The following is a 14,707-nucleotide window of genomic DNA, read 5'->3' as shown; positions in this document are numbered from 1 at the left end:
CAAAGTCTCATTTGAAAACACATAGCATATACATTTTGCATCAACTGGAATTATTTGTTGGTTCTGGAAAATTCTCAATATTTCCAAAGCATAAACTCACTGAAGAGGACTTAATTCCACACCAAAGCTTCCATGTGAGGAGGGTAGAACACGAGAGGGGAGAGCTGAGGGGGGGGGGGGGTTGTATGCAGAGTACTGAAGGAGAACATGGGAGAATGAGCAGAACATTGGGAAGTCTGCCAAGATATGCAGGAGGGGAAAAGGGTTGCTAGTCAGAGTATGGAAGTGAATGGTAAAACTAGGTATCGGGAGCAGAGTCAAAATGAATATAGAATAATACAGCACAGCATGGAATAACTTGGGAGCAGGACAGAGCTTAGGCAAGAACAGCAGGGTATGAGAACTGATCATAACTTGGGGAAAGAAGTCAAGCTTGCAACTCTGCCTTCCCCCCCAATTCCTGTGGGGGAAGGCAGAGGGAAATAACAGAAGAGGCTTGATGAGAAGGCAATCGGCAGAATGTGACAGCAGAACCAGTGGAGAGGGAGGACTTAACAGTGGAGCTGCAGACTTAACATTTTATTATTTAAATCTAATGAATGCAAGCATTTTTTTTGACAGGATTTCAAAAGGCTGGCTTTTTAACAGCATATCTTTGAGTAGGGAGAGAGCATACTTGATAGATTCCAAGATCAGTGATGAAATGAGGAATAACATTCATCAAGAAAATTTACTACATTTAATTTTTAACCAGGAAAAAATAAGCAGACCTATTAACAAAACTTGTGCAAAAAAATAAAAAAAAAAATTAAAAATTACTGGTGTGTAGCAGCTCATTCAAAGCCACACCAAGCCTGTGATTTCTGTAATGCACACATCGACTTCACAGGCAAAATCATCCCCATATATTCATTTTTAGCATTTTTCATTTCTGAGATTTAAAAAATGTAAGCAATGGATTTCAGAATTTCCCTTCTTTTCTAGCATAAATTTGACAGGCCAAATGGCTTCATCCTTTGTTGCATCCACTCCGGTAGGTGCAGAAATCAAAGAATAAAAAAAGCAGAACAAATTATCAGTACCTGTTCAACGAGGGAATGTGATAGAAACATAAACATAACACATGCACACACAATCAACAAATTGGAAGCATCAGGCCTTTAGTGAAAGCTGTTTTGTCTTTCTGTCCGGTAGCGGAATAAAAGCGGGCGTGATTTGAGAGGGCACGGGGCTTTGTTCACCTGGGCTTTGCTGGCGGCTACACATTCCTCCCAAAGTCCACCTCCGATCCAGCCGACGCAGATGAGCTTTACGTCTCTTAGTGACTATAAGTATGGAGTGAAATATTACAAAACAGACACAAAATCAAACAGCCAAGTGCTTATGACAAAGAGATGAACATATTGACAAAGAAACCACATGGACCAGGACTGGAAGGAATTTATGGAATTGCACTATTATGAACAAATCTTTCAACGATTACCACTGGTTTACCGGTTCTTCAATAGGTTGTGTATTTCTCCGTACGCTAGAAAAAGCCTAGATTTGATTCTCTTCCTCGAGATATAACAATCTGTTTAAGAACCATCATATCCCCTCAGAACCAAGAAGAACAATTAGCACATTTCAGTGACTAAAATGTATCTGACTACTTTATTAAGGATAATCCCAGGAGATTTTATGTATATAAAAGGAAAAAGGGTAACCGGGGAATGATAGGACCCCTGAGGATTCAAAGCGATTAACTGCGCAGAGCCACAGGAGATGGGCAAGGTCCTCAATGAGTATTTCTCCTGTTTTTACTGTGGGGAAAGACATAAGGACTTGAGAACATGGAGCAGTCAATGGAAGTGTCTTGAGAGCAATCAGCATTATGGTCAAGGAGCTGCTGAATGTCCTGACGCACATGGTGGTAGACAAATTTCCCAGGCCTGATCAAATATATCCGAGGACACTGTGGGAAGCTAGAGATGAGATTGCAGGTGCCCTGGCTGAGATTTATGAGTCGTCATTCAATACAGGTGAAGTACCAAAAGACTGGCGGGGGGCAAATGTTGCACCTCTATTCAAGAAGGGCTGCAGGGAATAGCCAGGGTACTATAGAGCAGAGAGCCTAACATCGGTGGTCTTTGTTCTTGGTTCTTGGTCCTCCAAAATATTCCTAAAGGAATTTAAACTGGAGGTGGTGGAGGGAGGACTTAAGCCAGAAAGGGTTATTGGGAAGAAAGAGCTACTTTAAATTTAGTTGCCTCTGGTTGGGTAACTATAGTAGGGTGGAGATAGTAGGGTCAGAATAGTATAGTAGGGTCATAAAGTTATTAGACAGTATTCCACGAGATAAGATATACATGCATCTAGATGGACAAGGGTTGATTAGGGATCATCAGTGTGGTTTTGTACAGGGGAGGTCGTGTCTCAAGAGCCTCATTGTGCTTTTTAAAGATGTTATAAAAAAGGTTGATGAGGGCAGAGCTGTAGATGTTTTATAAATGGATTTTAGTAAGGCAAAGGTTCAACAAGGTTCCACATGGTAGGCTGCTCTAGAAGGTTAGATTGCATGAGATCCAAGAAGAGATAGCTGAATGGATAGAAAACTGGCTTCATGGAAGGAAGCAGAGAGTGATGGTGGAGGATGTTTTTTCAGACTGGAGGCTTGTGGTTAATGGTGTGCCACAGGGTTCAGTGCTAGGTCCATTGCTGCTTGTCACCTATATCAATGATTTGGATAAGAACGTACATAGCATGATTAGCAAGTTTACAGATGACACAAAGTGCTAGACAGGCTAGATGCAGGAAAAATGTTCCTGATGTTGGAGGAGTCCGAAACCAGGGGTCACAGTTTAAGAATAAGGGGTAGGCCATTTAGGACTGAGATGAGGAAAAACATTTTCACCCAGAGAGTTGTGAATCTGTGGAATTCTCTGCCATAGAAGGCAGTGGAGGCCAATTCACTGGATGTTTTCAAGAGGGAGTTCGATTTAGCTCTTAGGTCTAAAGGAATCAAGAGATATGGGGAAAAAGCAGGAATGGGGTACTGATTTTAGATGATCAGCCACGATCATATTGAATGGCGGTGCGCGCTCAAAGGGCCGAATGGCCTACTCCTGCACCTATCTTTCTTTGTTTCTAACAGCCAAAAAACCTTTAAAAATATTCTATTCTATCAGACAGATAACCAACACAGCATGATTTATCTCAATTAGTTGTCCTGTTAAATCCATGTGCATTCATCCCAGTTATTCTTCCAGCCTGGAATCCATAAATGGTTTTTGTTTTAGTACCGACAATGAAAATACTGGCGAGCAATGGTTCTTTCACACTCTGAGTACTAATTACTTTTCATCATTTAGTAGCATTCATATATTCTCATGCATTGTATCAAGTCTGACTTGCTTTAGGAGTCAGGTTAATCCATGTGGAAACAGGAAACACTAATTTATCCATGCTGTCCAACATGCCCCGTCCACACAAGTCCCACCTGCCTGAGTTTGGTCCATATCCCTCTAAACCTATCTTGTACCGGGCCACACGTTTTTTTAAACATGAATGAATGAATACGTTTATTGGCCAAGTATTCACATACAAGGATTCACATATGTTCATAAACATAGTGATATGCTCTGAATACACATTGACAATGATTTAATGGATGGCCTATAAACTAAATGAGAATGGGAGTCTTGCTCTTGTAGACATAGATGGGCAGGGGAACTTTATAAAATGCTTTGCAAAAATCCATGTAGACAACATCCAAGCCCAAGAGTGATTACTGTAGCGTGCAGGCTCTCATCGCCTGCATGCGAGGTCACCCACTGTCTTCACAGAATTAAGGAGAGGGTGGGTGGGTCTGTGCCTGTGCCTGTGTGTGTTTGTGTGTTTTAAACACAAGAAAGCAATTTTTTCACAACCTGCTACCTGTGAACATTAGCACAGCTTAACTATCTTTATCAACAGTACTCAGAGATTTAAATGCTCAAATGCCAGTATTTAAGAAAATGATTCAAAACAAATCACTGAAAAACTGGAAAGTTTATTAAACACAAAATGCAAATTACACAAGGAGCCAACAACCTTAACGATAGAATGAGGTGATGACCAGAAATGTATTAATTCACATTGAATGAGATGGGGTACGTAGATGTGGAGTAACATAGAACCTGGTAGATGATAAAAGACCAAATTCAGCTAGTTTTCCTTCCTTATGCAATTGTTCACTGATCAATGCGCCCCGATATTAAATAATGAGAATTTCAACATTTCGCAGTCTGGTCAGACATAGCTTCAAGAAGTATGTAAAGAAAGGGAGATGAAGAGTTTTAGTGAAGGAATTTAGCATAGCACATAGAAGAGTACAGCACCAGAGCAGGCCCTTCTGCCCAGTGTCTATGCCGTATATGATGCCAAAACCATCACTTATCCACCTGCACATAACCCATATCCATCCATTCCCTGCATATCCATATGCCTATCCAAAAGACAAATGCCACTAACTTATCTGGTTCAACCACTAACCCCAGTAGCACCTTCCAAGCACTCACCACCCACTGTGTAAAAAGAATTCACCCCGCAAATCTCCTTTTAACTTTGGCTCTTAAAACTATACCCTCCTTTTAACTTTGCTCCATAGATGCTGCTTACCCGCTGAAACTTTTTTGTGTAACCCTCTAATACTTGATATTTCCATCCTGGGACTGACTACCCTTTATATGCCTCATAATTTTGTATGCTTCTATCAGGTCTCCCCGCAACCTCTGGCGTTCCAGAGAAAACAATCCAAGTCTGTCCACCTCTCCCTGCAGCTAATAACCCCTAATCAAGGCATCATTCTGGTAAACCTCCTCTGCATCCTTTCTGTAATAATAGCAACCTGAACTGCACATAGTACTCCATATGTGGCATAACCAAAGTCCTATAAAGTACTCAGGACTTCCAGTCCACCTAAACTCCCTGCGAGACCTCATGGTACACCAGTCATTGAAGGTAGGCATGCAGGTGCAGCAGGCAGTAAAGAAAGCATCATTCTAGCAAGAGGATTTGAGTATAGGACAGGGAGGTTCTACCTCTGACCACACCTTTGCTGTGCAGTTTTGGTCTAATCTGAGGAAGGACATTATTGCCCTGTTCACCAGACTGATTCCACATGTCAGTACTCTTATGAAGAAAGATGGATAGACTTGGTTTATACTCTCTAGAATTTAGGAGATTGAGAGGGGTCCTATAGAAACATACAAATTCAGGACAGGCTTGCAGGAAGATTGTTCCCGATGTTATACAAGGGGTCACAGCTTAAGGATAAGGGGGAAACCTATGAAAGAGGAAAACTTTTTTTCACACAGAAGTGGTGAATCTCTGGAACTCTCTGCCACAGAGGGTAGTTGATCAGTTCATTTGGCTATATTTAAGAGGAGTTAGATGTGCCCTTGTGGCCCAAGATGGAGAGAAGGCCCTTTGTGATCATCATGATGCTATTAATGGGTATCGAATAATAGTATATTTCTCTCTATCTATTTCCCCCAACCTATGAAAGCAAACATACCATAATGCCTTCTTTGCCACTATCTATTTGGTAAGGAAAGGATTTGGACCCCAAGATCCCTTTGTACATCAATGCTGTTAAGGGTATATAATAGTATATTTCCCCTTATATTTTGCCCTCCCAAAATGCAACACCTCACATCTGCTCGGATTAAACTCCCATCTGCCATTTCTCTGCCCATTTCTGTAGCAATATCCCACGGTGTACTTTGACGGCCTTCCCCAGCAATCTTGGTGTCTTACCAATCAACATGTCCATATTTACATCCCAGTCATTTATATCTATCACAAACAGCAGCAGACCCAGCACAAATCCCTGTGGAACTCCACTAGTCACAGACCTCCAGCCTAAATATTATCCTTCCAACACAACTCTCTAACAGCAAGCCAGTTCTGAATCGATACGACCAGGTCACTACTAATCCTGCGCATCTTAATATTCTGGATTAGCCTACCATGGGGAACTTTATGAAATGCTTTACAAAAATTCATGTAGACAACATCCATGCCCTACACTCATCGATCTCCTCAAACACTCGATCAAGTTAATAAGACCATAGGGCTCAGGCTGTTGGAAGCGTGCATACCAGTGGTGAGAAACAGAGAATCTGTTATTACCTAGCCAATGTTTCCTTCAGTGAGGATATTAATTCAGAATCAAAGAAACTTGCAGAAGATATACCAGCACTGATTCTTTAAAACATCAGCTGTATTTAATTTTTTTCTTCCTGCATGTTGTCCTTAAGTCTGGGTATTTGAACATCAAGGCGTCTTTGTTCTTTCATGTTGTTCTTGCTAACTCTCTTTTAAAAATATTTATGACATCAATTTCTTTCACCATTTCAGATTGAGACTTGTCAGGACCTAGAAGTCTCTATGAAAACATCTTCATTTTCGATCCCTTGCCATTGATTTAGAGCCTGGAATCTCATGTCAAAGTTGCAACATGACATTATACAGCAATTCCAACACACAGAAATGCGAAAGGCTGCAGAGAGGAGTAGAATTAGCCCAGCCCAACGCGGGCACAACATCCGCTCCACCGAAAATATCTATACGAGGCACTGCCTCAAGAAGGTACCACCACCATTTGGGCCATGCCCTTTTCTCACTGCTATTATCGGGCAGGAGATACAGAAGCCTGGAGGTCCCACATTAGGCTCTTTAATTTTCCAGCATTACCGCAACCCTATCTCGACAGCAGAATACCAGAACACCTCTTGCACTGCAATAGACTTACTTTAAAAAAATGTTTTTTTTTCTTTTCAAAATGTTAAGTCATTTAAGTTAAATTTCTGTTAATGTTTTGCTGTTGTCTGTGTTCTTGTGATGTTGCAGGAACAGGATTTTCATTATACATGTACCTCACCAGGCTTGTGTATGCCATAAACCCGACTTGACCAAATTTTCAGCATGATTGTTTTTTATTTTTATATTCAATGCATTTATAAACCAATTGACCCAGATGACATTTAACCATCTGACCAGCTTGATGTGCTACCTTTAAGGATTAATATCTGAACACAAAGATGTCTGCTTAAAGAAAAAAAAACTGCAAGAGGAAGTCAGTGGGTCAAACAGCATCTGCTGCAGAAGCACCCGCTGCAGGGTCTTGACCCAAAACACCAACCATCCCTTTGCATCCACAGATGCTGCTCTACCCACTGTGTTCCTCCAACAGCGCGTTTTTGCTCCAGATTCCAGCATTCTCTGTTGTCTTCAAAATGAGATCAGATAAAAGCAGACTAATGTAACAAATACCCCGTTAGTCACAAATGTCCTCTACCTCTATTCGGTTTGGCTAACATGAGTTTCCCAGTCACGTCCATGTCCCTTCGGCCAATCACTGCCAAGCAAGATACTCATATACGCTAATCCCATTTGCCCAAGTTTGCTCCCTGTCCTCTATATGTCTAATAATCATACTGCTCAGTCAAGAGGCACAAGAGACTGCAGATGCTGGAATCGTGAGCAAAAAATTGAGGAAAGGAACATGGGGTACTAGGAGAGAAATGGGGGAAATGAGGAGGAGGAGGAAAAAAAAGAACAGGTTGAGGGGGCTGGAGGGAGAAACGGTACGTGCACCGGTGGGGGTGGGAACAAAGAGGAGCACCAGGGGGTTTACTTGAAATTGGAGAATTCAATGTTTACCCATATCCCTCCCTCTGACCTTACATTTCACTCCCCTCTTCCTACCACATTTGACACTCTTTTGTCTCCTTTCACCGAGTCGTTGCCAGTATTGTCAATGTCTGTCATTCATCCCTTCTCACCTCTATTTTCCTATCACTTGCCAGGCTTTGCATCACCTCTACCACTCTTTGCCAGTTCTCTCCCCTGCTAGATTTGTCTGAAGAAAGCTTGATACTTTGGTGCACCAAAATGTTAAGCACGTTCTTTTGCTCCTTTCAGCAGAATTTTAGAATGGCTGCAAAGTGCAACTGCATGCCTACCCTCTCCAGCTCTTGTTGTCCTGATATCCAGGTCATCTCGGGTTTCATTGTGAGACTCCAGGTAAGTAGCTGGGACCCAACCTTGTTCTTCTGTTGTACTCACAAACCACCAACCTGAAATAGAAAGAGCAGATTATGTTTGGTTAATTGAAACGGTGGGGTCATTATATTTTCAGATGTGATTCACCTAAACGTTATCCGGTCAAATGTCAGTTGTGTCAATGTAGAGCAAATTTAGCTGTTGTTTACAGGTCAACCACTGGTCATCTTCCAAATCAATTTTCCAATATATCTTCTTTTTACCTCAGCCATGGGTTCCCCTCCAGGGTAAATACCAAGATCCTCAACCACATTCACTTCATTTACTACACTCTCTTTCCGTTCAGACAAGATATGATCCATCTCCAGAACGTTCGAAGCCTCACGCGAGATCCCACCATCAGATACATCTTCCCTCTTCTCTCCATTTCAACATTCTGAAGAAACTGCTTATCTACATGCTTCGGTTCACTCTTCCATCATCACCAATAACTCTCCTTCACATAAGATAGACAGGAGCATATTTTGATAGACATGGGCTGATTAGGGATAATCCGCATGGTTCTGTACTTGGGAGAACATGGTTCAGGGATCTGATGGAATTTTTTGAGGATGTAACTAAAAAGGTTGATGACAGCAAAGCTGTAGATGTAGTTTATATGGACTTCAGTATCTGATATGGTTCCACGTGGCAGGCGGCTCTGGAAGGTTAGATCACATGGGATCCAGGGGGGGCTAGCTGACTAGATTGGACAGAATTGGTTTCATGAAAGGATGCAGAGGGTGATGGTAGAACGTTGTTTACAGACTGGAGGTCTGTGACTAGTGGTGTGCCTTAGGGAATTGTGCTGGGCCCATTGCTGTTTATATGTGGTTATATCAACATTTGAATGAGAATGTATATGGCATTATTAGCAAGTTTGCAGATGTCACTGAAGTGGATGAAATGATAGTTGGCGAAGATGGTTATCACAAGGTGCCGCAGGATCTTGGGCAGGTGGGCTGAGGAATGGTTATTAGAGTTTAATGCAGATAAATGCAAGGTGTTGCATTTTAGGAAGTTAAACCTTCACAGTGAAAGGCAGCACTCCGAGGAGTGTTGAGAACAGAGAAAACTAGTACAGGTCCATAGTTTAGGGTCAAACCCTACTTCAGAACTTGAAAGATTTGTTCAATATTGATTGAACTATCAAGGACTCACAGCTCACTATTTGCCATAATTTTAAGTGTTATCGCAGCCTGGCAGAAGGTACAAAGATGATCCATTCTTTAAAGTGGAACAAAATTCGCTAATGAATTTCCAAAACATGCTGCGGTTGAACCATGCTACTCTGCCTGCATGTGAGCCATATCCCATATTGCTACAGTTTTCTGAGTCCAACATTGAGACCAACAATTCTGATGATCAGATATGCCAGCATTTTATATTCACTCTTTCAGCATTCAGATCTTTTTCAGTTATGTTAGATAATTATTCACCAGTACCAGTTCCTCCTGGCTGATCTTCTGTCCCCTTATTTGACCTGTTACCAACTTCTTTGCGATTTAACCTCTCTCATCTTCCAATCCAACATTTGTTTACTACTATCATTCCCATCTCTGCATCTTAAAATCTATTATGCTTCTGATAACCCCAATTATGATGAAATTTCATTCACCCGAGATCTCAATTCCATAAAGTACTGAGTATTTACAGCATTATTTTATGTCATAGATCCATAGCTGATATATATATATATAAGCAACTGCAATTTAACTCCCAAACCTGCAATGTATTTTAGTCAGAAGAATATCAGGCAATATAAACTTAACAATACAAACAGGCGCAAGAACAGAGAGATATGTATGAAGTGAATTTGCCAGGACATGTGGGGATTGCAGTTCAGAAAACAAAATTGCTGCAATACTCATCCGCCTTTCCCTCAAATCCTTCTACTAATTAATTGAGAAAAGGCACAAAGCAAATTGATTGTGCTGGACCTTACAAGTCACTAAGGACCTTGTGGCCTTTCAATGGTTATAAAAACTGTAGCAAGTCAGAGATGTTGGAATTGTGCACCTTGGACACTTAGAAGATACTAATATAACTAAGTAAAGTGGATTTATAAAAGGGAAATGATGTTGGACTAATCCATTTGAGTTCTTCCAATATGTATCTAGCAGAGTGAATGGAGGGAAGTAGTGTATTTGGACTTACAGTTGACTTTCAATTAAGAGGGTTGGAAGAGGAATTGGAGTTAATTCCTCCAGTTAAGTGAAAACTGAGTAGAAATGATTGTGTTCTTATTAGTTGAGGGCTGTGGCCAGCAGTTAAAGCAGGGCAGAGATCAGTGGCTGCATTCCAACTATTCACAATCTGTACCAATGATTTGGCTGGGTGGACCAAATGTTACATTTCTAGATTTTCTGACACGTGGGAATACGAGAGCGATGAAAATATGAGCAGTGATGAGAATTTAAAGAGGCTCCACTGAAATAAGCCTGGTGATGGCAGAAAGAGTACAACGTTGAAAATATGAGATTATCCACTTTAGGAGAGAAAACAGAAATGCTGACTACTTATCAAATGGTGAAGGATTGGGAAATGTTAATGTATAAAAGGACCTCAGTGTCTTCGAACATAATACAGTGAAGGCTAAGAGGCCAATAGATACAGCAGGTAATTAGAAAGGCAAGTTCTATTGTTGCCCTTTATTGCGAGAGAATTTAAGGATGAGGATCAATGTTTAGCTGCAATTCTTTAGGGTGTTGGTCAGACCATGCTTAGATAAATAAGTATAAACTTGCCATAATGTGAGTGCAGCAATTACTCACCACATAGGTTCTTGGGATAGAGAGTTTATCATGAGGAGAGTTTGATTACGTGCAGTCTTATCCTCTAGAGCAGGGGCCTCCAAACATTTCAGCATGAGGGCCACATTATATATTTGGCACATTTTTTTGCAGGCCGTACACACACACACACACCCACCCACATACACCCACCCACCCACACACTGGGGCCACTGCCACCGATCCTCACTGTCTCCCCGGGGCCATCGACGGTAACCTGTCAGCAGCTGCACACAAACCCTCAACTTGATAGCTTACAGCAAACTGACGTTTAAGTTCCCACGCTACCACAGAAGCCGCTAAACAGCCCGCTGCACGGAACGTGGCGGGGCGGATAAAATGGTCGGATGTGGTCCGCAAGCCATAGTTTGGAGACTGGGGCCATAGTTTAGAGTTTAGAAGAACGAGAGTGATCTCAATGAAATATACTTACAGAGTGTTGAAAAGCGAATAATGATTTGCCAGGCTAAGGAATCATAGAGATTACAGTCATATTTCAAAGTAAAGAATAGGATGATTCAAAAGTGAATGGAAATGCAAAATTTTCAGTCAGTCGTGCATCTTTGGAATTCTCTACCCAAGGATATAAAGTCTCAGTCTATAATGGCATTCTGAATTTCTCCCTCTCCCATCATTTCAAGCACTTACTTCCATGTTCACTGGTTGACACAACATTATCGTCAATGAGCTCTCTCATTTTTTTAAATCTTTGTGCCAAGTGAAATTTGCCACTCTCAACGTGACACATATCAATTGTCCTCCCTTAGCCTCATATCCCTTGGTTCCCAAGCAACCCCAGCCCATCCAATCCTTGATCCCAACTAAACTTTTCCATTCCTCACATCTCCCATGAACCTCTCCAATCCAATCACATCCTTGTGCAATGTGATGACTAGAATTCTACATAGCAGTCAATGTGTGTGTATGCCCTTATCCTAACTACCCTCTGCCCTTATTTATATACTTGGTCTAACAAAGGAAAATACCCTTTGGTGCCTTCTTAACCAAATTAATCTGTCCTGCTACCTTTATGATCTGTGTATATATTTCATTGGATAGGAAAGATTGGGATGGAAATAGACCAAATGCAGGTAAATGAGATCAGTTGCCATGGGGCATCTTAATCGGCTTGGACGGGTTAGGCTGAAGTGCCTATTAATGTACTGTATGACCTGACATTTCAATTCTATTTCTGTTCAGCATACCACCATTTATTGTGTACTCCTTTGATTTATTATGCCTCTGCACATGCATTATTTCACTTTAATGGATGAATACTATTTGACAGATCTTTGCTCACTGATCTGACTATAATTATTCTACATTCTAAAACTTCTTTCTCACTACAAATCATGATGGCAAATGGCAGATCATATTGCGACCAAAAGTTATCTTATTCAAAATGCTTTGGTAAACATGATGGGCTGATTGGCTTCCTTCTGTGCTCTATTATTCCAAGACTAGGAACTGCTAAGTACTAAGCTAGCGATTCAGAACTATCATAATGTTGGTCCTAAGATGTTCAGACTTCTGGACTTTCAATATGTTCCACTGCAGCTACACTAATTTTACAGTAACAACAGGAGCCAAAAGTTTCAAAAATTGGTTCAAGAACTTTACATAGTCAGCAGCTAGGAAGAGCAGGTTCCAAGCCAAATTAACTGCCAAAAATGACTGAACTGTGAATAGAGAGCTTTGTGCTGTAGTAGGCTCTCCATCAAATCTTGCTATCAAAATAAGTTGTAGCAACTGGTCATTCCCTGGATTTAAAAAAATGATCAGTCTCTGCATACAACCATTTTTAATAGATGCTATCTTTTTATGTACATGGGTTTGACCCATTTCATAGAGTTACACACAGAACTCATACAGGCCCTTCAGCCCAACTCGTCCTTGTGGACCAAGATACCCATTTTAGCTAGCCCCATTTGCCTGCATTGAACCATATTCTTTCCAAATCTTTCCCATTCATGTACATATACAAATGTCTTTTAAATGTTGTTATTGCACCTGCCTCCATTGCATCCTCTGGAAATGTGTTCCTCATACATGTCACCCCATGTGTGAAAAAAATCGCCCCTCTGGTTCCTATTAAATCTTTCCTCTCTTAATTTAAATGTATATCATCTCGCTCTTGATTTTCGATCACTGGGGAAAGACGCATTCACCTTATCTATGCTCAACTGAAAGGTGATTGTATCCACCTCTAAAAGATCACCTTTCAGTCTCCTTAAGTCCAAGTTTGCACTCTCTCTCCTTATAACTTAGTTCCCCTGATCATAGCCTTAGAATGAAAGGACTTTCCTTTAGGAAGTAGATGAGGAGCAAATTATTTAGTCAGGGGGTGGCGAATCTGTGGAATTCACTGCTACAGAAGGCTGTGGAGGCCCAATCAATGGATATTTTTAAGGCAGAGATAGATAGATTCTTCATTAGTACAGTTGTCAGGGGTTATGGGGAGAAGGCAGGAGAATGGGGCTAGGAGGGAGAGATAGATCAGCCATGATTGAATGCCAGAGTAGACTTGGCCTAATTCTGGGGGAGAGGAGATAGTTGATAACCTTTGGAAGCTGATAATTAAAAGCTTATCACCTGCACTTGATAAGTATCACAACATCACCTTCCAGCAGGGTTTTAAACAAGAAATTGGATTTATATTTCAAAATAAAGTCAGTCATGGACTGTGGAAACTGGTCCATCGGCCTAACTTGCCCACACCGACCAACATGCCCCAAATACACTAGTCCCATCTGCCAACGTTCCCAGTGCCCTATCATACACTGTGTAGGTCCTGCCCATGTTAGTCACATGACTAGTCACAGGCCTCCAGAAGCCAATTTTTAATCCATTCAGCGACCTCTCCTTGGATCTCTTGCTAGCTCTCATCAAACTTTTTGGTCACATCTTTAAAAACTCAGATTTGTGAGCTATGTCCTCCCACGTACAAACCATGCTATCCCAAATCAGCCCTTGTCCAACAAAATGCATGTACATTTCATCCCTCAGAATGCACTCCAATAACCTGCAAACCACAGATGTCAGGCTCACGGTCCTGTAATTCCCAGGCTTTTCCCTGCTGCCCTCACATCATTTGTCACCCTCCTGCCTTCCAGCAGCTCCACTGTATTTAATGCCGACCTGTATATCTCAGCCAGAATACCTGCACTCTCTAGCTTCTCATGGTGTCCTCTGATATATATGATCAGGTCCGTTGTTTGCCACCGGTTTCCCATTCCTTACATCTTTCTCCATGGGAAAAACAGAGGAGAAATACTCATTGAGGACCTTGCTATCTCCTGTAGCTCCACAGAGTTGACTGCTTTGATTCCTTAGGGGTCCTACTCTCTCTGGTTACCCTTTTTCCCCCTTTATGTGTTTGTAAAATCACTTGGGATCTTTAATGCTCTCTGCCAGAGCTATCTCCTGAACCTTTTTTGCCCTCTTGATTTACTTTAGCTTGCTCCTTAGTTCCCGAAACTCCTCAAGGATACACTTGATCCCAGCTGCTTACACCTGTCCCATGCCTCCTCCTTACTCAATTTCCCTCATCATCCAAGCTTCCTTATGTTCACCTGCCCTGGCTTTCACTCTGAATGTGCATGTCCTGGACTCTTAGCAGCGCACTTTTAAAAACACCCCACATTCCTGAAGTTCCTTTTTCTTCAAACAACCTACTCCAATTAACTTGACTGAGTTCCTGTCTCATACCCTCAAAGTTGGCCTTGTCCCAATTTAGAATTTTAACTCATGGGACTGTTGTGTCTCTATCCAGAACCATCTTAAATCTAAAAGGGCTCTTAAAAATAGTGGAGTCAGGGTATATGGGGAGAAGGCAGGAATGCGGTACT

At 41.5% G+C, this 14,707-nt stretch overlaps 1 protein-coding gene across 4 annotated transcripts in view; it reads right to left on the bottom strand.

Annotated features, from left to right (window-relative positions):
- The window catches only part of sh3pxd2aa (SH3 and PX domains 2Aa), a 121,021-nt gene that overhangs the window by 30,036 nt on the left and 76,278 nt on the right, over window positions 1–14,707 (bottom strand). For 3 of the 4 annotated variants that reach the window (XM_055647164.1, XM_055647166.1, XM_055647167.1), the window contains 2 exons: window positions 7,989–8,102; window positions 1,242–1,325 (listed from right to left, as the gene is read on the bottom strand). In XM_055647164.1, the coding sequence (XP_055503139.1) occupies window positions 1,242–1,325; window positions 7,989–8,102 (198 nt within the window). The remainder of the gene's footprint in view (window positions 1–1,241; window positions 1,326–7,988; window positions 8,103–14,707) is intronic. The other variant, XM_055647165.1, reaches the window with a different exon arrangement.

The sequence above is a fragment of the Leucoraja erinacea genome, chromosome 15 (genome assembly GCF_028641065.1).
Source record: "Leucoraja erinacea ecotype New England chromosome 15, Leri_hhj_1, whole genome shotgun sequence".
Taxonomy (NCBI): Eukaryota; Metazoa; Chordata; class Chondrichthyes; order Rajiformes; family Rajidae; genus Leucoraja; species Leucoraja erinaceus.
Note: the sequence above shows the minus strand (reverse complement) of the source record. Positions and strands in the feature narration are given on the sequence as shown.